Source organism: Coptis chinensis, chromosome 1 (genome assembly GCF_015680905.1).
Source record: "Coptis chinensis isolate HL-2020 chromosome 1, ASM1568090v1, whole genome shotgun sequence".
Classification (NCBI taxonomy): Eukaryota; Viridiplantae; Streptophyta; class Magnoliopsida; order Ranunculales; family Ranunculaceae; genus Coptis; species Coptis chinensis.
This window is the reverse complement of record NC_141456.1, coordinates 38,587,396-38,610,822: the sequence shown is the minus strand read 5'-3', so window position 1 is coordinate 38,610,822 and position 23,427 is coordinate 38,587,396. Positions and strand designations below refer to the sequence as shown.

The following is a 23,427-nucleotide window of genomic DNA, read 5'->3' as shown; positions in this document are numbered from 1 at the left end:
AAAAAAAACGGGAGAAATGGGGGTCTGTAGTGGAGAGAGAGAGAATTAGATTTGGTTGAAAAGAAAAGAGGGAGATTGAGAGTGAAAGAGAGAGATTGAGAGTTGCGTGGAGAGAGAGAGAGAGGGACAAAGAGAATAGAAGAGATGAGGACAAACAGAAACCAACCAAACACTTTTTTATCCGCATACCCCTTTCTGCCAAGAAGGTTCGCTCCACTCACTTGATTATAGCTACAAGTTTTGTCCACTAACACGTACCAAGTGCTGCTGTGCAAAGAATGGAAAAGCTTAACACTTTCTGATGGTCCAACTGTCCGACATCTATACCATATTATGGTGAATGAATGTATATAAAGTTGAAATATAACAATCATTCAAGCGCTGAACAATTCGATCTAGTTCATAACTATTTTGGTTCTCTCAAAACTGCCGGGACTCACGAGTATACATGGTAAATATCGTTCAGCAGCTCAAGCTTTGACACATCTGCCTAAGATTGATTAGCAAATTTTTGTGGAAAGCTGCAAATCAGTCAGTGGCAGCAACAGGAAAGGCTCATTGTTCGTGAACAAGGGGGCTGTAAACAGGGTACCACATATTACGTGCCACGTATTCGGCTGTCTCATCCTGCACCAAAGTAAATTAGATTGAGTGAATAAAGATGGCACTTCCACCAGTCAATATAAACTCACTACAACTACTACTACTACTACTGAACATCCCATACACGGGCTGAGAATTCATAACTTTACAGTTTTTGTTAGAGAATTTTTTTGAAATGCAAACATCTTAGAAAATATATTAAGAAATTTTGCACTAGTATATCGGATTTTTCTTTCAGGGTAGGTACCACCAAAACACAATCTATTATTCAGAAAATAGGAAAGCCAATAACTTCCAACCTTTGACATGTGCATGAGCTCCTTGGGACCCACATCACAGTGTCCTTCAGCTAAATCCTCAGCGACAGCCTCACGCAAAACAGCTGTTCCAACTTCTGTTGTAATTTGCCTAATACTGTGTTGCATACCATAAAATTGAAGTTATATTACAACCAGACACCCACTTTGCAAGAAGTACCATGTAAGAAAACTATTGCAAAGCCTACAAACTCACTCATTCCTTCAATAGATATATAGTTATTCTGCCTCATGCACAATGTACAATTCATTCTAGACTGACTACGATATTACCTTTGAATGGAGGGATAAAGAATCCCATTCTGGATCTCTTCATCTGTCATATACGATGCAAGGCTGTAAAAATGCCAAATTAGAACAGAACCGTGAGCACAGGGTAAATAAATTAAGAAAAATACATATCAACAAATAGAGGAGTAAAAGACGCTAATGCTGTAAATCTGCTATATCATTCATGATATAACGGGTTGCAAAGATGTTACTCTTACCATTCAGAAGCAGCTTGGAGCATCCCATCTGAAATAGAACGAGCACCTGAGAGAAGAGCTCCTAACCCAATCCTGAATTTACAGATGATATTTCCATATATAAATAATGTTGTGTCTCAGTTAACAATAGTTTGATCAACCTACATAAACAAAAACGTACCCTGAAAACAAATACATGTTATTTGCTTGATTAACATGTCCGACTTTTCCGCTCCTGCACAGAGGCAATAGTTGTTCAGGAAATACATCAGATTTCTTAGAAGTGTGATTTGATAAAAGTATCTTAGTTTAAAACGAAATCCCTAAACTTGATGGTAGGACTTGGGAGTCTAACCGAGTGTAACGCTCTCAAAAGGACTTCCACTAGCAAAAACTATGTGTTCTCCCCAAGATATTTAAATGCATCAGCAGCAGTGCATTCAGCTGTTCAATATGAAAAGATAATGAAAAATACTCAAATTCAAAGGAAAATCAGTGAAATAAAACAGCTAAAAACTCTTAAGGTTCAAAAAGACACACCATTTGTTGTAGGATTTGACATAGAAAATATTGCAGGCCTAGTGGAATCTGACTCCCGCATGGCCCTGAGTACCTGTTTTATACGTCAGAGAAGATATCAAGCAATACTAACATTGAATTGAGTAAATTATAGAAGCATATGGACAGAAGAAAGAAACCACTGGTGGAATGAAAGTACACATATTGAGTATCAAAACATACAAAACCACCGAAACGTATCAAAACATTGGAAAAGCCATGTGTTCTAGACATTCACACAAACAAAGAATTAAGTTCAAGCAGAAATGAAAATACCCTTTAACGTATACATTCGCCGCCACGATATTAACAAAAAGGGAAGGAAAAAAAATGAAAATAGAGTAAGATCTTGTTCAACTTACCTCCTCATTGAAGACTCCTCCGACTCCAGATAGACCAAGAAGCACATGGGGTTTCACTTTTTTAACCTGTAAAAAAGGGAGTAACAAATATAGACCTGAACACAAATATCTAAAGCTTGAAGTGGCTGACCACCTTCATGAATGGAGATAAAAATTGGACAAAAAAACACTTTTAACACGTGGATATCCACATATTCTTTCTGCAAATTATTAGATTTAGAAATATCTATATTTGTGAGTTTATTTTAACGGTCATAAATTAAAATTTTACAACCCTCTTTTGGAATCGTTAGAAATTTTCAAATAAACCACACTTTTTTGCAGGGATGTTCTCCATAGTGGGAAGATGACATCCACAAAAAATCAAGTCATAAACAAATTTGTAGAGTGAGATGGAGGCCACTGTATAGAAAGTGTTGTATATTGATCCTATCCCTTATATATAATACTACTTTATTTACCACTTCAACAAGACTAGCTCCCTCCCCAAGTCCCTCAATCTCTCCTGAACCAAATCCTCTTGCAAAAGGTTCAGCCGATGGATCAATATACTTCCTGCCTTTTGTGACAAGTCCCTGCAGCCAAATAATACTTATCAAACAGCTACCAAAAGTCCAAACTAATCGGTTACTACAAGTAGAAATGACCTCAAGGAAGGACAATCCAACTTCCAAATGCCTATGGGGCATCAAGGACATTGGGTACACATACACATATAATTAGATAAAATAAAATTATCATGGTATAGCTATACATATATGCCATGTCCACGGCATAAATTTCTGGTTGCACTAGGTGCCAACCATTTTTAATCAATATTAATCTATGAGCACTAATTTCTGCCTAATGCTTTCTTTCTTACATGCAAACTGGTATATGCACATCGTACGATCACCAAATGTTTGTGCTTGTTTTGGGAAATATACCACGATATCCTAAAGAATAAAATGATGATAGTAATGATGAGATTCGACAATGATTGTAATGATGAGATTCGACAATACATCTTTGTCAAGTAGCCAGAATGGATTGTGCGTTCCCGTTTCACTGTTTCCCGTCATCCTTGAAACAGCCTGTTTGGCCATGTTAAGAACACCAATCCCTGCACTATACGCAAGGTAAAAGCATTCGAAAAATGCAGAGTGAGAAATTAATTGGCAAAACTTTGATGCATAAAGTGTAAAGGTTAAGTTTTCCAATACCTTCCAGCTCCAACTACAACTATCTTTTGTTTTACAAAATCACTCAACGGTCGGCCCTGAGCTCTTACAGCTCCTAGTAAGCCGGCCAGTGCAACACCAGCTGTTCCCTGATAGACACGAAGAGTAAACTTACTAATCATAAGTGCAGTTGATGACAACGGGTCAATATTTCATGGGAAAACAAAGAAATATGCACCTGTATGTCGCCATTGAACATGCAAAACCTTTATGTAGCGTTGTAGAGTTTCAAAAGCCCATTTCATTTGAAAATCCTCAAACTGAAAAATTGGCAGGACCGGCCAAGTAACAAGAGTGAGAATGTTCAAGGTTAAAAATGTTCGATAACATTCCTTAAAATGATTCTACCTGGACAATGGCTTTGGGCCAACGTGTGAAAACTGCTTCCATGAATTCATCAACAACAGATAAATATTCTTCTCCTTCCAATCTAGGCTGACGTACTCCTAAATCTGTGAGGTTAACAAGTGATAGAGGAGACTCATTACATTTGCATGATTAACGGTAAGGGTTTGCAAGAAAAATGTCAACACCAAATATGTACTCTTATGCTTCCAAAAGTGTACTCAAGCATTTTATGGAAAACTGAAGGTGAAAGAAGATTAGACGGAATAAGTACTCAGTACTCACAAAGACGATCTTCAAGAAGTTTCTGATTGTTGGTACCAACATCAAGCATTACAGGAAGAATCTGTGACACAATAATTTCACTTAATCAATCATATCAGGAAATAGCTTGTGACATATGATGTTAAAGGGAGACCACAGACACGCAAACGCACCGGACACACATACAAACTGCTCGAATATAATAGTACACAATAAAAAAAAAAACAAAGAATTATTCACAAAAAGTATTAGAGCAGAGATCCAGGATTTGGGACCGGACTTTTGAAATTTGGAGAGCGAGATTTTTAGAAGGCTTCACTAAAAAGCCAACCACTAGAGTAAGGTTTTAGAGTGGCAGTTGTACTCCTGGTAGGAGGTTTGTGTTATTAAAACCAGTCCGTGACCAACATTGCTTTCGGTTCATGAACACTCACTGATCTAGAGAAATTTGAAGTCATGTTTAACATATAACAAAGGAAAACTTTCTTAAGTAAAGAACTTACAGATATGAGATTGAAAAATCTAACAACGCGACTACTTACCCTCTGTGGGTTTATACCTGCTGCAGCAACATACATATCAAGTTTACCAATGGGTATTCCAATTCCTTGAACTCCAAGGTCACCAAGCCCGAGTATACGACTCCCATCTGTCAACACTATCATGTCTACCTGCAGTGTAACAAACAGTTCTAGTGGATAAATAGAAAATAACAGCAAAAATGTTGAAACTAATAGATTTCCGAATGAGGGAGAAAGTCATGCATCCTGAATTGCTATGTGTACTTTTGTGCTAACTAGTGTTGAACCAACAAACAAAATTTAAATTGAGAACTAATATTTTACTACTTCACAAGGCTACTATTTCATCAGTATTTTGACTAACTGATTAGTTAAAAGAAGTGAATATACATTTAAGACAATGTTGTTGAGTTTATGAAATAACATTTGACACTTGTTCATATCGCCGACATGGAGATAAGGATTGATTTTGGTTGGGGATGGTCTCCGTCATGGAAAATTGGACATCATAAAAAAAATAGTCCTATATTCATCTCCATTTGAGCTCCATAAAGGGGGGGTTAAAATAATAAACAACCAGTAGTGCATAACTTTAACACCAATTTTCAAACGAAGCATTTTAACATTGCACTACTCACTAGAAGGATGATTCTGCAAGAATGGTGGAATAGATGAAAAGTAGTTCACCTGTTTGGAATCTGGAACATTTGTAACACCAATAGTAATATACCGAAAATAAATGGATATGTAGCACTCTAGCAGATATGCAAGATACCTTTTGAGATGGCCAGTTGTAGATCATGGACATCATCTCCCTTTATCTTTTGCACTAAAATACATTCCACGGGCCGCCTAAACAAGCCTCCATAGTTTTGACAAACCAAGCCCACAGTTGGAGTGTATATTATTGAGCAAAGTCTTTAATGTTATCGATAAGAGCCTATAAAAATATAGCATCAAATTAGATGGATTTGAGTTAATATTACATTAGAGAAGTGACCTTTATTTTGTCCATCAACCTTACCCGGTAGTATAAAGTTTCATTCCTGTCATGCAGTCTGTTGAGGATTCTCCACTTTGCTAAAGATACTTCATTTGGCGGCGCACCAAGGGTGTGTTTCTCCAGTGATCTATATGATTCCACTAACAATTTCAGAAAAAAAAAATGAATGAGTGAAAACATACCAATGATAAAGATGTACTAAAACCAATAAACGTCGAGATCAATTTAAAATAAAATAATCAAGATGTACTAGTCATGCACAAGATATTTTACACCATATTGTTGTTGTTGTTTTTTTTTTTTTTGGCAAGCCTGTTTTAAATGAGATCAGTAACTCTTTGATGCTGGCGGGGTTCGAGCCCCAGACCTCTGGTATCATCACCCAAAGGTTTTACCGACTTTGCTAGTCGGCACCTTCATATATTGTTTTTCAATAGTAAGAAAAATATTAAAGAAGAATCGTTTCTGAAAAGCTTTCCTTTTAAAACAAGAAACGCAGCAATGTCCATGACCAGGTATGAGATCATTGAGGGTATGTTGTTTTTTCTGTTCTTTTCTTTTCTATGTCTGTGGATGTGAGAGTGTGTATGGTTTTTCACAAGCTATGTGGTTATTTAATTGGGGACTTAAGCAGCATAATTAAAATCATGCTAAGACCTTTTATTATTTTAGTCTGGGCTATGAAAGCATCACACATCTCCAGGAAATATACTAATCAAAAGTTGGCAAAATATAAGAATATGTTCACAAATTCTAAACGGAAAAGAAAAATGTATATGTTAATCATGGAAAGGGATAAGCGTAGCATAATGAGAGTATGAACTTGAGACTGCAAAAGATAGTATATGGAAAAAAACACTTAGACCCATCAGACTTACTGAAGCGGTCATATTGCTGCTCAAATGATATAATTCGAGGTGGAAGAAGGCCACGGAGTCCTAGCCGATCTCTTTCTGTCAGAGGGAAACCGGTATCCTGCTCCAAATACAACATATTAAACATCAGAAGAAGGAAATTTATTACAAATTCATATCTCAAGTTAAAACATGAAACGTTAATCGCCATAAGAACAATTACTAAATCTAGATAAAACATGACAACCATAGTAGAAAACTAAAGCCACATTTGTACTTTGAAGTCTAGCATAAACCAATCAAATAAGCAAAAGAATGAAAAAATATTTGCCAACCTTATTGAACCAGGGATCGTGAAGAATATCAGCACCACGTTTGTGAACAATACAAGGACCAGGTATTGCTGCAGAGAACAACCTCGTTTGCCGACGGTTCAACTCCACAGAAGCTCGTGCAACTCTCCACATTTTTTTTTTTTTTTAATTTTATTATTATAGATCTCACTTCAAAACTAATGAGTGAAGTGAAGTGTTAACTTCGAACTAGTTCTAGCTTAGCTTAGTTTCTACCAGTACTTATTAGTTTTAAAACAACAACTAGTTTGGTTTAGTTTTAACTTTTAAGTTGTAAGTGTGAAGATGGTCAGATTGGGAATAGATTTTATTCTGGATTTGCTTTTAAAGGATTAGATATTTAGATGTCTTTGTCTCTCTCTCTTTTCTAGCCTTATTTCGATGTCGAGTTTCGCTGTTTGAAAAACTAATCAGATCAATCAAACAAAGAGCTCAAAGTAAACTGCCCGAAGACTTGTACTGAAAGTGCGTGTGTGGATGGTAGTTGAAAATGAGAGGGAGGTGGTATTCTGCCCAAACAGAACGGGCAGTATTAGGGAATTGACCAATAGCAGGACTGCAGAGCCTATGACATTATTCTGACTTGCCTGATCAGCAAAGCGTTGGCACTGAATTATTTTCATGGATGGACAATGTTGTTGTGATCCTGGGACTACAAACTAAAAACCTCAAAAAGTCGGAGTTGTTACATGAGCACCCAAACTATGATACTTTTGACTTTACTACTGAGTTTTGCGTGTTTCCAGTTTCCACTGTTTGTATGTTAAATTCTCCAATTTATGCTCTATATTTTTTTTATTTTAACGAACCCAAGTACACACCAACCGTTTAAATGAGCAGAATTTTGTTCCAATTCCAACTCAATCATTCATTTGCCATAAGAATGAATGATTTCAAGAAAGCAAGGATGCTAATATGCTAAAACTAAAAAATTGTTTACTAGAGTATCACCGAATCATTCAGTTCAAATTAGTATTGATGCCTTTGGTAAGAACTCTTTCAAACCATAGCTGAAAGATAGGAATAGATGCCAATCTTGCACTGCCTTACTTGAAGGGGAACACACTGTACAACAATAGCATGCACTTTGAAAAGCATGCCTATAACTCTGACCGGTAGAGTTTTAACCTAAAGATGGAAAAAACTATTCTTTATTCAACCTGTAAAAAGTTTGACATCCACAACTGCTATAACATACCAATTGTACCAAAGGGTACATCAATGACGGCCAAAATTTCTGACAAACTTTTAATCTTTAGAGAGAAGGAAATGATACTCAATCAACACCCAAGAATACTAAGGTGATCTACCAGTGAAAGACCATCCATTGTACGGCGCTTTCTCGTCCACTAGATTAAAGATTCTAGCATCAAATACATGCAAAAATTTCAGCTACAAAACATCATTCCATAGATATAAAAACAGACAGCAAAAACATCATTGGTCACCAAAACTTATTCAATTCAAGTCACGTAATCATGGAGGTTGTGATGTCCCAGTCGGTTGATTGGTTTAAATACAAACAAGACAGAAATATAACACACTTGTCCTCGTTCCAATTAGGTTGGCTTCTCATAGTCCTTTGGTCCAAAATTCTTACACCAAAGCTGAGAAGGAATCGGGCGAACAGGATGGTGAGGTCGTTGCTGCCAAAAGGAATAAACCGTTACATTTCAATGAAAATTAATTGAGAGAACTTATGAGAATAGGAAACACGCACATAGGATGTCAGAGTTACTAATGACCCGATTTCAAATTTCAAAGATACATTGAAGACCTAAACTACTACAATGAAGCTGAGATGAGTAGATGATGTTTTAAATAATTCAGTATGTAGATAAATAAGACTAATTCCACTATAAACCATAGTTACCACAGTGAAGACTTTATAAAGTTTTCTTTTAGGGTGTGTGTTTGAGTGTGAGAGAGAACTTTTGAGGGTATATCTTACTGTTTTGTAGAGATTAGCGGAAAAAAAATACTGTCTAGTAGAGAATTTTCTTGAGGTAAGAAATTCCCTGTGATTTTTTCTACTGTGAGAATTAGTCTGTACAATTTCTCTCATGCTCCTCCTGTGAATTCTCCAATAAAATTTCTCCCAGGAAGGTTTTTGAGGGTAAAGAAATATATAAAAAAGCTTCCTATCTCATTAATACACTCCACTCAAAAGTAAAACCCACAAATTGAGATTCACCCCTGAGAATTCTTCCCCACAATCAAATAAACCCTTAAATAAAACAGAGAGTACAATGAATGTCTTCAATTTCAGCGGCCTAGGCAACAACCAATATCACTAATGTGTCTGCTGGATGGATCTTAAAGTAAAAGGGAAAGTGGCGTATGGTGAAAAGGAATTTATATCTTGGGAATGGGGTCTAAGAAAGGTCCAACAAATCTATCTAAGACTATGAATGGTGAAGCTGCCTACGGTCTGTCGAAACACTGCTTGGAACTTTGCTTCCAGCTAGAGGTAAAATTATTAATAGAATTTATAAGCGGGATGTAATCAAAGTCAAAAATGTATAAATATGCCTAATATATACATTCCCTGTCTAATTTTTTTTTGCAATATATGCAACAAAATAGTTATGTATAAGCAATCAGGGAATTAGGCTAATTGCACTATTGTCTTGGCAAGCATAACTTTGAAAGGAAGTAGCTCCTATAAAAATTTATGCCTCATTCAAATTTGCTTTCCAAACCAAGAAAACTTTCATAGTATCCAGCACAACATATGACATGTGTAATCGAATGACTACCTACATATGGCCAAGCTCTTCATCATCCCAATATACACTACTCATTCAGCTCATTGCAACTTTTCAACTACACTGTGCTGACATCTCACGAAAATAAAATAAAATCCACCCATCTTTCTAATTGTTTGAAAAGATTTACAATTACCCTAATTGTCGATTGCAATTCGTAAATCCAGAATATTCACTGCACTACGTAATCAAAGATTCATAACAATCATCAATTTAAAGATGTAAGAAAAAGTGGAAACCTCGAGCTTAGCTGATAACATGGCGATAGGAATACAGACAAGGAAAACGCCGAACATGGCAATTGCAGTGTTGCGCTTCCAGTGTTTTGGCCTGCAATTCGGACCACCAGTCATGCTCCATACTTTCCCCCTGAAATCTTCTCCATTTGCGTGTCCGTGATCTCCTCCCATTACTTATTTTTTTCTTAATTCAACTGTGGAGATAAATAGATCCAAATTTATTTCTATAATAATTTCGTAAATTGAAATCAATCGAATGAATGCAGTGAAAGTTGATGTGTTTACTCTTTACCTTGTGCCCGTGAATTACATACAGAGTCAGTTGAAGTGTTAACGACCCTCTTTATATTTGAGTCCTGTTATTGATGGACCCATTTTGTATTGGGCAGACCCCAACCCAATTTGGAGTCTGTAATTATGTTGGGCACAACACACAACATAGAGTGTTGGGCAGACCCATCACCAAAACCCGAACAAAAATAAACTGGAAATAACCAGTTTATACCCCAACCAAAGAAATCAGTTATCAACCTTCGTCTCTGTTTCCTCTACTCCACCAAAAACCTAAAATTGATTCGGTCTCTGCGAAATTAAAAATTGATTCGATCTAATCTCTTGGTTTCTCTTCAGTTGCAAATTCTTATGTCAACACAAAATATGATTTTTAAGTCAATGGCAAATTTGTAGTAATATTTTTTTTTGTTCCGCCCAACACAAAATTGGAAAGTGCCCATAGCAAATACCTTATTTGGAAGGGCGTAGTTTTATAAAACATTCGGGCACATGATATAGGATAGAACCTTTTGACAACTGCAATTACACGTAACAAATATAGTACATTCGCCATAGTAAGTGTTCAAAATCATGGCATTGATCTAGGAGGCCTCCAGGCAAATGATATTCACATCTCATCCCACCCATTTAAGCTGTCATTCTTTGTTTGACAGAGTAACTTTAGTAAGAGAGAAGAGATACTACTTCACATGGGAGGGAAATCTCATCACTCCCATATCCTCTACTAAAACATTGGATGTTATGAACATGAAAACACAAATTATGCCCGAGAATTATAGCCTATCATGTTAAAATCATGCAAACGATTACAACTCCTCTAATCAGCCAAAAGTATAGCCATTCTTGAAAATGGATCAATTAGTCGCCCAGTTACGGTACATTTACACTTTTACAGCGCAAGTATAAGTGCCAAGACATGTGAGAGCCCATTACATTCTCATCCTTAGCATACATATCTAATTACTCAACGCCTTGAGAATTACAACTATAGCTACAGATACAGAGTCAGCAACAAACCCCTACAATTCCTACAACATCACATACAATTGATGATTCTTCCGGGAGTCGATACAGAGGATAACCAGAAACTGCTTTGAGCCACATCAAAGCCACATGCATGAATCAAATTCTACAGACAAATATTAAAGGAGCGAGAATTTTACAAGTGCAAAAGGCTGTATAATACTAGACTGAATAGACCAAATAAGTTAATCTAATTAGCTTCACTCCTTTGTGTAACTCCAAAAGTTGATAACCCTATCCTAAGAATGAGATCATCAAAACCAGTCTCAGCCTGATGTGAAATCACGGTAGCTTAAGTGTCTCATGCATTATTGATCATATTGAACTGGAATCTCGACAGCTGCTGTGGAATGGTGGAGATAACTGGTCCATACCTCTGCAGCAAGTAACAAAAAAAATTCCAAGTAAGATTCACATTTGTCAAGGGAAGGGCGGCGAGACTAATGGAAGTGTAAAAATTATACCACAATTCCATGGAAACCTAAACAACTTATAATGAGCGAGCAAGAAGGTGACTCTACATGAAGATGGTTTATTATCAAGTAACATTTTTCAGATGTCAGGAGATAAGCGAGGCAGTACATGAAAGTAAGAAATGTGTGAGTGGTAATCAAATCTGTCAGCATGATGAAATCAGAGTAATGGACATGCTGCAGAGAAAGAAATTGGTGTACTCTTTGATCTTCAATCATCTGAATTCCCAAATGTAAAACTTCTTATCTAAAAGTCAGTTTTAAACAGATTTGGTATTTTAGCAAGAGAAATGTGAAAAAGCTACCCCTCCAAAGAGGAAGCACGGGCATACCCAAAACAATATACGGTACTATATACTTTCAATTCTCAAGGCATAGCACATAACTACAGAAATCTTGTCTTTTACAGGAGTAGCTTGGGCTAGTACATAAACAGATTATTCCGTGTCCTGTTTTTCGTTATCACTGGAGAATTTTCAAAGTAAAGTTATGATGAAGACCAAATCTAACATTGTTTATGTTTGTGTGAAATGTGTAACTATTAAAAAAATTATAATAATATGTTTATTTGTGGGGGGTGGGGGGAAGCATATAAACATGTGTCATGTGTCTGCATCCCATGAACAGGAAGTATCAAATTAGTTGTTTAAGACTTTAAGCAAAATTTACTCTAAATCTGTGAAATTGGGTGCAACATTTGCAAACATTAATATAAACACTCTTATATACAGTACATTAAAAGTTGCAACAGTTTCTCCCAGATGATGAGAAATGCAGGTTCTTTGAAGTATGATACTTTTTAAAAGTGTCACTAGGAGAGGGGAAGGGGGATTTGACAGGAGGGGACTGAAATAAATACCTGAACATTGTCATAGAGCTCAAACAACGGAACAGCTAACAGTTTCAAATTTTTGGGTACTGCAAAGTATTCTCTTTCTGACAAGTGAACAAGGAAGAGTTTCTTGCATTCCTGGCTCAAAAATCATTTTAAGATTAGTAAGGGGAGAAATTTACAAAGCCAAAAGTACCACAGACAGCACTACCTTTGGTTTTGTGATGTGGGGAGGGCAGTATGGGTACATTATTGTTTCAAAGTTCGGCCTCCACCAGATCGCTACGCATTCACCAATCTGAGACCAAGAAACAATTGAGAAATTGAGAAAAAAATCCTCTCAAAAGAATATTAACCTAAATTTGTGTTTTGCTAGTTAGTTCGTGTAAACTCAACAAATTAATAGTTCAACAACCAACCAGAGAAGTTACATTATGATTCGTCATGCCAGGAGAATTGCAAGCTTCACAATGACTTGGTTATAGACTTATAGTGTTCAAATATTGTTGGAGATAGACAACCCATGGATTGTAAGTACCAAAGTGGGAGAAGATCTCCTTATAAGTCGTTAAAATAAATAATAGACTCTACCTGCCAATCTGGCTGAAGTGCGCTTGAATTAGCAGCAAGCTTGCTAGACAGCTTTCGCTTCAACCCCTCAATTTCTGCACAGTTCATAGAAGATTATAGAAAATGCATCATGAGTTATGACCCATTAAGTAAATCAGGAAGAGTAATCAGCATACCATTCTCTCCAGGCTTCAGACGCCCGCCAGGAAGTTTGCAGAAAGTGTTACCAATTTGCAGAAGCAGTATATGAGGGTGGTTATGCTCCTGTACCTGAAAGGGGAAAAAACAAATATTGTAAGACCATTGTGGCAACCACCTCCACTCTAGCGCCGATACTATCGGTCTATCCCCACTCAACCATCCCATAATACAGGTGTGGGGTTCCTCAAAAAGCCGCGGTACCGGGTAGAGATTGATCATCACTTAAGAACACCAAGTCTAGGACGACACCCACCTAAGTACCTAACTGATGGGGGACTAAATTCCCGGAGGAACCTTTCCCTTTTGAGTTAGGTGACATTTCCAGTATATCCTTGGGAAACTAAAACCATATGAACTTAAAAGGTTTACAGTAACTGTTGAAATCCCTCCGAAGGGGAATGCCATATACAAATGGGGAATCATGGGACAGAAATAGCGACTTAGCATATACCTAATTTTGTATGCTAATATACAGGAAATATGACTATGCAGATAACGAAATAAAAACTATTGCCAAGCCTTTATATATTACCAAGACAAACCTAAAACCTTTTGGCTTTTGCTATTCAACTATTCAAAATTTAATGAAACGATAACACCCTCTTAGACCACTCAGTCAATTCTCTTTACTTTGTTCATCAACCCATCTACATTGTGATGAGTTCTTGATAGGTCACTGTGCTTTGTACCTTTGAGGTGAGGTAGCTTTACATCTTAAGTTCCATATAGTTTAGGGAACAAAGATCTATACCCAAATAAGCTAAGTGGATTACAAATTAATCTAGCTGTAAATTGGAAATTTCCTATATGGCAGTTTCCAAATAATATAACAGGAATCAAAGAACTGTACGCAAGAGATTTAGCATGAGAACATACACATGGAGAGCCTGCACAACTATATAAATTTCCAGAGGATACTTAACACACATCAAAATATGCACAACCAAACCTACTTCTCAGTTCCATAACGAGAGATGCATAAAAAAACAGGACCTAACCCTAATTGGAATGTAATGACACAGAGATGCATATCTAAAAATGCTATGTACTTACGTACACTCAAATGACCTTCTCACAATCAGAACTTGGATAAACCTAATTCAGTCTGATCCAGTAAGGATTGAATCAACTCGGTAATCACAAAAAGCATTCAAAAACCACCAGCACTATCAAAAGCTAATCCTGAACCTTAGGTAACTCACAACCCTACCAACTTACCGAGTAATAACATAGCCAAAACAATGATTATTATCAAGGACAAGTTGGTTCTTCTGTAAAATGTGTCCCGAAGGATTCTACGATATCTTCCAAGTATTTATTCCAACAAGTTGCAATCGCAATCAATCCGAAAACAAAATAAAATAAGACCTGCAATCTTGCACTTACAATTAGCTAATCTATGTGTCCCTTCAAACATTAAATCGCCTTCCATAGATGAATTGCCTGTGAATTACGATAATCATTTTTCATTCACAGCTAATACCATTTGCATCTTGGTGTATCACTTCATAGAGGACACAAGCGTCAGGCTTGAGAGATGCTTGTATATGATTGAGGCAGTATCCAGTCTGAGAAACAACTTCTCTTGAAGTGAACTCACTCTAACTGTTTTTAATTAAAAAAATATGAATCATGCTACATTCGCTATTTCTTGCCCAGTGGCTATTACAGTTCAGTTGGGTAGATATAGAAATCGGAACATCTGATAGTAAACTGGGAAGTCGACAAGACTAAGATCTTGTAGTACATGATCTATTTGTCTTTTGTTCTGAGATAGAAACAATTGACAAGTAAATTACTTTGATGCACTCTTTTCATCTTTTTATTTCCCAATATATGAGGCAATAACCCTTGTCGTACAAGGCATTATTTTAGGTAGTAAGCAGAAAATTGTAGCTTTATTTATATATATCCAATCAAAAGATACAATAGGATGAGACATCCTGCAATACAAACATCTGAAGAAATGGAAAAAAAACACAAAAGACAAAATACAAAATACAACATAGTACAACTTTACAAGAATACATGGAAAGTCATCAATTGCTAATCGACTTCCATCTACACACAAAGTGTCCACAAGCGTATGTTCCATACTACAGTGTCACCTCGTGACATTAAACCAAAAGAACCCAAATGCCTTGATAGACAAAACAACTTCCACTACTGGGACCACCACTCCATCAAACTTTCCTACATCAGAAACATCTGGAAAGAGATATAGAAATATAAAAAAGGAATGACAAGAAACAGACAGTACAAGAATAAAAGGAACACTGTTTATCAACTCGCAATGGACTTCCATCTACACACAAAGTGCTTATAGGTATGTCCCATGTCACTTCATGCAGTATAGACCAAAAGAACATATGTATCTCAATAGACAAAACAAGTCCCTCTACTGGCAATGCCACTCCTTCAAAATGTCTTGTTTTAGTATTTCTATCCAACCAAAAGTCTAAGAAAACTACAAAAGTTAACATATTCCATATAAAACCCCTCTCTTCAAATGAACTATCAACTTTGACAAGGCTAGTATCCCCTTCAACAAACCTGGCGCCATGGCACGCTTGTTAGAGGGGAGGATACTCAAGATCCCTATAAAATAAGCTCCTCCTTTTTAAAGTTGTGATCCTATTAACAACTTTATAAATTCTTACAATTCTGAAAGCAAAAGATAGTGCATTTTGTTCCTCGGTAATCCTTAAACTGAAGATTAATGCATCCCCAAAGTGTCATTAAAAAAAGAACTGAAAACTACTTCAAATACTACAGAGAGCTATAAGCGAAACTAATGATCTAACCAACAATTGCATTTAAAGTGAATAAAATAATCTATACAAAAGTTTATCACTTACCAGTAGAATCGCTTCGACGCTTGTCCGCATTCCTTCTCTCATGTAGCTGTTAAAAACAAAACCAAAAATACTTGGTTGTTATCAGTCAAAAAAAAAGGTGTATTTATAGATCTAGGTTTTGCTGTGAACATATATAAACCCTAACAAGAAATTTTAAAGTAAAATCTAGGGTTTTGAGGTTTGACTTAATAAGAGAGAAGACTGACTTGACTTTCATTCGAGCGAGTCGATCAGCAACAGAAGTGTCTTTCTCCATCTTCGGCTCCTTAGTTCCGAATGTGTAGCTTGATAAAGGGTATGTGTTTACAATCGCTGAATTCACCATTTTTTTTTCACTCTCTCTTCGCTTTGGCAAACAAAATCAACTATTTATTTGTCTAAGCAGAGAACAAGGCTTTTTTTCAAGTTTCAACACTCTGCACTTCTGGAGCGTAGCGGTCTTTCAACTTTTCAGAAAACCTTTAGAAAAATACACTACTGACTGACGATAATACCCTTTATAGCATTGCTCAACCGAAATATATCGGCTTTTTTTCAAATCTCGAATACCGGACTGTTCACTGTTGACGCATCCGCATTTTGTGAATAGAAAAGTACGTTTAAGCAAGACCAATGGAGGGCTGCTAAACCCTTGCCACATAGGATTTTTAGGGTATTTTTATCTTGCCAGCTAAAACTTTTAATTTCATTCTAATTGCTTTTTTTCTGTTTTGAAGTGTTAAATGATACGAACGACACAGTTTCTACCGTCTGTCTATTATTTTGTAATTTAAGTTTTTTGGACAAATGGCAAAAATTTAACACGCAAACGCAAAAACTACGTCGTTTGTGTCCCGAAACTTATTATGACAGTTGTTAGACAAGGTCACAAATTTGATTGGGTTTGTCACACCAGCCAAATTAAAAAACCTTCTAGCAATCCCATTAGAATGACATTTTGGTGTTTGGGATGCTATATGGCATTTTAGCAGCCCCATATAGCACCCTATTGGATTTGCTCTTAAAATAGTGGTCTAAATAGTCAGGACCCGGGAGGATAATGGAATGACTTGAAGGAGAAGGCCACGTGCTAGAACAATTGAGAGCATTTCCAATGCAAGCCACTATTATTCACCTTCACGTAGGATGTATTTTATTTCTTTTTCACCATTTTGGTAAAAAACAAGGTGAAGTTGTCCAATGCAAAGGTAAACAATAATCTCATACGGGATGTTGGATTCCGTCTGAATGTAGAAATCGAAAAAACGTGCCGGACGGAATGAAACATCCCGTATGAAGTTAAAAAAAAAACAAAAAAAAATCGAAAACATGCTAGACGGAATCCAATATCCTGTCTGGAAAAAAAACGATTTAAAAAAAACACACAAGACGAAATCTAACATCTCGTCCGAAGTTCACAACTCAATCACTATATCGGTTAAAGATTTCACCCTTATTTTGACTTGGGAAAATAGTCACCACCATATTCTAGTGGTGTCAAATGGGCTGGGCTGGGCTGGCCCGACCCTCAAACAATGAAGCCCACATGCTTTGAGGGTCGGGCTAGCCCTACCCTTATCGGGTTGGGTCGGGCCAATGCTTAAATCTCGAAGCCTTTACCCGCCCCTCAACCCTCTCGAGAAGGCTTGAAGGGCTGGGATTGAGGGCCAAACGCGAGGGCCGGATACTATGTTATACATTTGATTTACAAAATAAATTTATAAACACTAGTTAAAAATGATAAAATCGAATGCACTTCACAATTAAACCTTCAAACTACTAAAAAAACTTGTTAAAGTTGTATTAGTCAATTAAGATCAGTTAAATTCATTTCATAAAATATTATAATGAAATTATAAGGTTGGCAAACTTAATAGATAAACGTTTTTTTAAGTGATTTTTAGCATATTAATGTTAAAATGAAATAAATTGTAAATTTTTTTATTAAAATATATGTAATAAATGTTGAGGGCTTAACGAGGGCCGGGCTTAAGGGAAGGCTTAAGTTTCGAAGTCTAGGCTCATACCCTCCCCTCCAAGGCTTGAAGGCCGGGTCGGCCCAGCCAACGAATGTGTGAGGGCTTAATTTTGAGGGCTTTTTCGGCCCATGGGCCGGGTCGGAGCGGGGGATAAACGTTTTTTTAAGTGTTTTTTAGCATATTAATGTTAAAATGAAATAGATTGTAAATTTTTTTATTAAAATATATGTAATAAATGTTGAGGGCCGGGCTTAAGGGAAGGCTTAAGTTTCGAAGTCTAGGCCCATACCCTCCCCTCCAAGGCTTGAAGGTCGGATTTATTGACCCACAAAATGTGTGAGGGCTTAATTTTGAGGGTTTTTTCCGCCCATGGGCCTGGTCGGAGCGGGCGGGCTAAGGGTTTGAGGGCCATTTTGACACCCCTGTGGCATATTCACTTTTGCCCAAAAGGTTTTGAAGGATATAGAGGTAAAAAGGTGTGTTTGTTAAATTTTAACTCATGGAAAGTAAAAACTGGGGAAAGGAAAGTAAAAATTGGAGAAATGAATAATCATGTTTGTTTGCAAAAGCTATGGAAATGAATAATTGTATTGTTGGGTCATGGGTGTATTAGTAGTAAGCCCTATCTATCTATTTCCTTTCCACAAAAATTTCAGGGGTTAGCTAAGGACACAAAACCTTTTCTATTTATATGATTTTGTTTTCATATGGAGAAGCTCATTTTCTTTCCATGGGTAAACAAACGCTTTAAAAACTATGGAAAAAGTGGACCACTCTTATTTTCCTTTCCTTTCCATAGTGTTTCCATCATAACAAACAAGTCACATATCCACTGCATTCATTGGGAATGTACTGAACAGCCACTTAAGCCACGAGTTATTTAGACAATTTATTCAACTACTTCAAATACAGTAATTCAACTGTACAACCATGGCGAAAGATCTCCACGCTATGGAATACGTCGGGATCACTGAAATGTCACGGAAAATATTGACGGAGGTATCTATATTCAAGACAAAATTTTAATGCGATGTTACAATTGGTTGATATAATAGAATATTAGGTATTAACGTTCAGACCTACTTGGCAACATTTCCTGTTTTTCTCAACTAATTTTGCTGAGTAGTGGTTTTCTCATTTTAGTTGAATAGAAGCTATGAATTCAATTTGTTTGGTTTCTCTCTGCATTCAATGAATATGAGATACTTTTGGATTTCCTCTCAGATGACCCAACATTTTCCTGGTATAACAATTCGAGTTACACAACTTACACCTAAGTGCCTTTTAAGTTCCGAATAAATTTAGATGAAGGTTTTTAGTATTTGGTTATGGTGCGTACATAATTTCCAGTTGTAGAGATTGTAAAGAGAAAATAAACTTACAAAACAATTATAACCACCCAACTGCCAACAGAAAAATAGCTGAATTGTTGCTATTTTAGTACCAGCTATTTTTCTTTCTCAGACTTGGTCAGGATGACAGGATATCATCTGTCTCTTAATTATTAAAGGCTATATTTGTAACCTTAATCTCCAATACCTCCTAAGTATTTGGAGCTTCAATCATGTGTCCTGCTGACAACCAAGCCAGTCATTACAAAGAAACGCTAAGATCCGATATAATGTGATTTAAAAAGGTTGTGATTAACCTTATTCACGAGTTCAATCTTTCCTCTAATTTTGTTGGGATATAAGATTATAGAACTCCAATTGGAATTCTTTCTTGCACCTCCAACTTTTAGTTTTTATTCCAATCATTCTCATTAAGATTGGAATATCTTTCTTTCCTTGGTTTTTTTTTTTTTCATTTTTTATTTACAGATCTTCAATAGAAGAATAAGGAAAAGAAAATGTCATTCACCGGGACTCTGCAGAAGTGCAATGCTTGCGAGAAGACTGTTTACGTGGTTGATTTGCTGTCTGCAGATGGAGTCCCGTATCATAAGTCCTGCTTCAAATGCAGCCATTGCAAAGGAACTCTTGTGGTATGTAGACAACGCTTTAGCTCAATCTGTTTGGCCCTTTACCTGATTATTCAGTGTATATGAAGATAACAATATGCAGAATGAAAAAAATTGTACGGACTGTAACGTTATAAACATGTAAGCCATGATGAAATTCATATTAGATCACATCAAACAAATGTTTTGAACACAAGTCTACTTAACGTTTAACTTCTACTAGGGGTTTCACAAATTAAAATCATGGTTTATGCCATGAATTGAATTAAATAGTGCCAACTTTCTGTATTGGCGGAATACGTTAATTAATTAAGCGCGTTTAATACGTGAACACAGATGAGCAGCTATTCCTCGATGGATGGGGTGCTCTACTGCAAGCCTCATTTTGAGCAACTCTTCAAGGAGACAGGCAGCTTCAGTAAGAATTTTCATGCGTGTGAGTAACCTCTCTTGCTGCTAAATAATTTCCATCCATATGTCATCAACCTAGTTAGGCTAATGGTATTCTGTTGTTTTTATGATCTATGTCCAGCTCCAAAGCCTGAGAACAAAAGTGAGCTGGTAACTTGCAAATCCATCCACTTATTAGTTTTGTGATTCTCTCGAGACTGGATGCTTGATATCTGATGAAATCTTTTATATAATCTTTTACAGCCAAGGGCACCTAGCAAGCTATCTGCTATGTTCTCTGGGACACAGGATAAATGTGCCACTTGCAAGAAAACAGCTTACCCGTTGGAGAAGGTTTGCATTATATTACCGAGCTCTATATTCTTACCACTGGGATGGTCTTCAGTTGTTTATTCCTTACGATAGTGGGAACCAATTTTCTTAACTAGTATGAACATAAGAAATATTGATCTATTCACAGATTCTTACATATGTATAATTGATAATATCTGTTATAGGTAACTGTAGAGGGAGAATCGTACCATAAATCTTGCTTCAAGTGTGCTCATGGTGGATGCGCCCTCACACCTTCATCTTATGCTGCTTTGGGCCGGAATCCTTTATTGCAAGCACCATTTCTCCCAGTTGTTTAAAGAGAAGGGAAGCTACAACCATTTAATCAAGGCTACTTCAATGAGGCGTAATGCTGCATCTGTACCAGAACCAAAACCAAAACCAGAACCAGTACCAGAATCAGATACGGAAGCAGCCACAGAAACAGCACCAGAACCAGACCAGACACAAGACCAATCATAAGTGTGCCTTAATCATTGACGTTCTTACCCTTTTCCATCTGTTCAAAACTTTTGGCGTATTTTTCAGTGGAGGCAGAGAATATACTCTTTAAGTTTGAATTCTTTTTCCATGCCAACACATTTCCGCATCAAGAGGGAAATCGTATCTAAAACTGTCGGGTCATTTGCGTTCTGTTTACTGTCCATTGTTCATTTAAATGCATGGTATTCACAGTATTCTTGGTGAAAACTTAGGCTGGGTATTCAAAAGCAATGGTCCTGCACTTATTTTATTGGCAAAATAAGAGAAACCTGGACGACCTCATTCTGCATTTAATACGTACATATACAGTGACTACCGGCATGCTCTTTTTTTCTGTGTTTTTAACCCTCTGCATTCTATTTACTGGTTTAGCAAAGTGGCTGCCTGCCCAGCCTTAACACATCAAACCTTCGCCATCACCTTCTCTGCTAACGTGAACTCATTCCTAACACTGCAACGTCTAAGCAGAGCTCTAAAAATGGCAGTTATAATGTTCAAATTAAATGGCATCTCTTTGAAAAGCAACTATGCTTCATCTAGCATAAATTACAGAAAAGTATAAAAGAAACATAAATTTCTATGGCGCTTCATGGAATATATACAATGGCAATTGGGAAATCATTAAATTCCAATATACTAGCTACGTCCGTTTCATAGTTTCAGGCATTTTGTCAAACAATTGTCTCCGGGATCAAACTCCGCCAACATTTACATACTCAGGAATCATTTTTTTTTTCGATAATAACTCAGGAATCATTCAACCAACCAGAAATGAATGTATCTGTTTCAGCCGTTTGAAGGTGCATCGTTAAAGAGCGTGCACAAGGGTAGTGGATACTGGAGTGTATGGTTGCCACTTGGCTAATACTAAATGTTTTATCAAGAAATTGGTCTAGAGGACCAATTTTGAGCCAAAATAGGCTAGAGTACAGCCTATTTTAGAAACCACTCACAAATGTTTTGGGTATGAACAATCCGTGTTCATATCTGTTTTGAGTGTGAACATTTATTATTCTTATATGTTTTGTTCATACCTATTGTTCATAGCTAATGTTCATAATTTGGGGTATGAACAATTATTGTTCGTATCTGTTTTGGGTTCATGTTTTCATAGCCACAATCAATATTTATAGCTGATGTTCAGCATGGGTAGGTATAAACAATCAATGTTCATAACTGGATCAATGTTCATACATGGATAGGTATGAACAATGCTTGTTCATAGCTTAAATAGGTATGAATACTCATTGTTCATAGCTAATGTTCATAATTGGGGGTATGAACAATCAATGTTCATAGCTATTGTTTATACATAGATAGGTATGAACCTATTGTGGGTATGAATAATCAATGTTCATAATCGAGTTGTTTCAATTGGGTCGGGTCGTTTATTTTTTTTCTTCAGGGGTATACTTGACCTTTCATCTACTCGAGCCGATCTTATTTCGCATCAAAGATAAACTTGTGAGTGATTACAAAAATAACGTGTCCTCTAGAGTTTCTCTTTCGGCCCATTTGTCCTCTAGAGTCGCTCCCTGATGTTTTATACCATCTGTGATAGGGCTTCACTTCAGTTTGGGCCGAATCGTGTCCCAATAACAGAATTGGCTTCCAAATGTCACTCCAAACTCCAAACCCAATGATAGACTCGTTCCAATTTGTCTCGCAAAGGCTTTAGAAAACCGGTTTATATTTTTAGGTCATGTCCCTTTATATTTTGTAGTACTAGCATGTGTCCTGTGCTACGCATCAGTTCGCCAAGTTGTAAAGAACTAAAATGAAAATTGTTAAAAAAACTAAAGAGAAACAATTTTTTGTGAATCTCTCACTAAGAAAAGAGAAACAATTTTGTAAAAATGGGGAAGATATACAATTCCTATACATAAATTTTAGCTTTTAAATTAAGAAGACTATCCTACAATTATTGAAGAAGGAGGTGGTTCAATTTTAATAGAGATCAGGGAGCCAATTGTAATTATTAATAAATAGGAGAGATATAATTTAAATAAACGTAGGGAGGTGGTTCTAAAATCTTAAAATTGAGATATTAGAAATACTATACACTGTTCGGTTGAGAAGTGTGGTTCCTACAAACCCGGCTATCATATAGTGTAGAAATTAGGTCTTTGTCCTTTTATTTCTGTTTATTATTATAAT

The 23,427-nt window shown here is 36.5% G+C and overlaps 3 protein-coding genes and 1 pseudogene across 4 annotated transcripts; 1 reads left to right on the top strand and 3 right to left on the bottom strand.

Annotated features, from left to right (window-relative positions):
* Positions 1 to 302: 302 nt before the first annotated feature.
* NAD-ME2 (NAD-dependent malic enzyme 2) lies at positions 303 to 7,317 on the bottom strand. Its single transcript, XM_086600702.1, is given in 24 exon segments — positions 303 to 627; positions 903 to 1,017; positions 1,194 to 1,256; positions 1,409 to 1,480; positions 1,569 to 1,619; positions 1,730 to 1,785; positions 1,788 to 1,831; positions 1,928 to 2,000; positions 2,308 to 2,373; positions 2,769 to 2,882; positions 3,312 to 3,414; positions 3,510 to 3,616; positions 3,706 to 3,733; positions 3,735 to 3,787; positions 3,876 to 3,979; positions 4,158 to 4,218; positions 4,679 to 4,807; positions 5,433 to 5,470; positions 5,473 to 5,502; positions 5,505 to 5,567; positions 5,570 to 5,597; positions 5,682 to 5,800; positions 6,539 to 6,635; positions 6,850 to 7,317. Coding segments are annotated over 24 exon segments (1,818 nt in total). The 5' UTR covers positions 6,982 to 7,317; the 3' UTR covers positions 303 to 555.
* Positions 7,318 to 8,101: 784 nt separating this feature from the next.
* On the bottom strand, positions 8,102 to 10,170 carry LOC147523896 (uncharacterized). The gene is made up of 2 exons (XM_086600688.1): positions 9,875 to 10,170; positions 8,102 to 8,513 (listed from the first exon to the last, which is right to left on the bottom strand). The coding sequence occupies exons 1-2, from the start codon at positions 10,043 to 10,045 to the stop codon at positions 8,427 to 8,429; spliced, it is 258 nt and encodes an 85-aa protein (XP_086456814.1). The 5' UTR covers positions 10,046 to 10,170; the 3' UTR covers positions 8,102 to 8,426.
* Positions 10,171 to 11,193: 1,023 nt separating this feature from the next.
* LOC147523895 (Cleavage/polyadenylation specificity factor, 25kDa subunit) lies at positions 11,194 to 16,621 on the bottom strand. The gene is made up of 7 exons (XM_086600680.1): positions 16,332 to 16,621; positions 16,126 to 16,171; positions 13,243 to 13,336; positions 13,088 to 13,161; positions 12,708 to 12,794; positions 12,524 to 12,634; positions 11,194 to 11,567 (listed from the first exon to the last, which is right to left on the bottom strand). The coding sequence occupies exons 1-7, from the start codon at positions 16,448 to 16,450 to the stop codon at positions 11,493 to 11,495; spliced, it is 606 nt and encodes a 201-aa protein (XP_086456806.1). The 5' UTR covers positions 16,451 to 16,621; the 3' UTR covers positions 11,194 to 11,492.
* A 3,176-nt stretch (positions 16,622 to 19,797) lies between these two features.
* Positions 19,798 to 21,411, top strand: LOC147523894 (LIM domain-containing protein WLIM2b-like; annotated as a pseudogene). Its single transcript, XR_015196808.1, has 5 exons — positions 19,798 to 20,067; positions 20,380 to 20,479; positions 20,576 to 20,604; positions 20,698 to 20,787; positions 20,952 to 21,411. The product of XR_015196808.1 is annotated as an LIM domain-containing protein WLIM2b-like (transcript).
* The last annotated feature ends 2,016 nt before the right edge of the window (positions 21,412 to 23,427 follow it).

Excerpts from the sequence above, each read along its gene's own strand:
- LOC147523896 (XM_086600688.1), bottom strand. The coding sequence starts at position 10,045 with ATGGGAGGAGATCACGGACACGCAAATGGAGAAGATTTCAGGGGGAAA. Across the intron at positions 8,514-9,874 it reads TGTTATCAGCTAAGCTCGAG|CAACGACCTCACCATCCTGT; the intron begins GTTTCCACTTTT and ends TCCTTTTGGCAG.
- LOC147523895 (XM_086600680.1), bottom strand. The coding sequence starts at position 16,450 with ATGGTGAATTCAGCGATTGTAAACACATACCCTTTATCAAGCTACACA. Across the intron at positions 16,172-16,331 it reads CTCGCTCGAATGAAAGTCAA|CTACATGAGAGAAGGAATGC; the intron begins GTCAGTCTTCTC and ends TGTTTTTAACAG. Across the intron at positions 13,337-16,125 it reads GCGTCGAAGCGATTCTACTG|GTACAGGAGCATAACCACCC; the intron begins GTAAGTGATAAA and ends TTCCCCTTTCAG.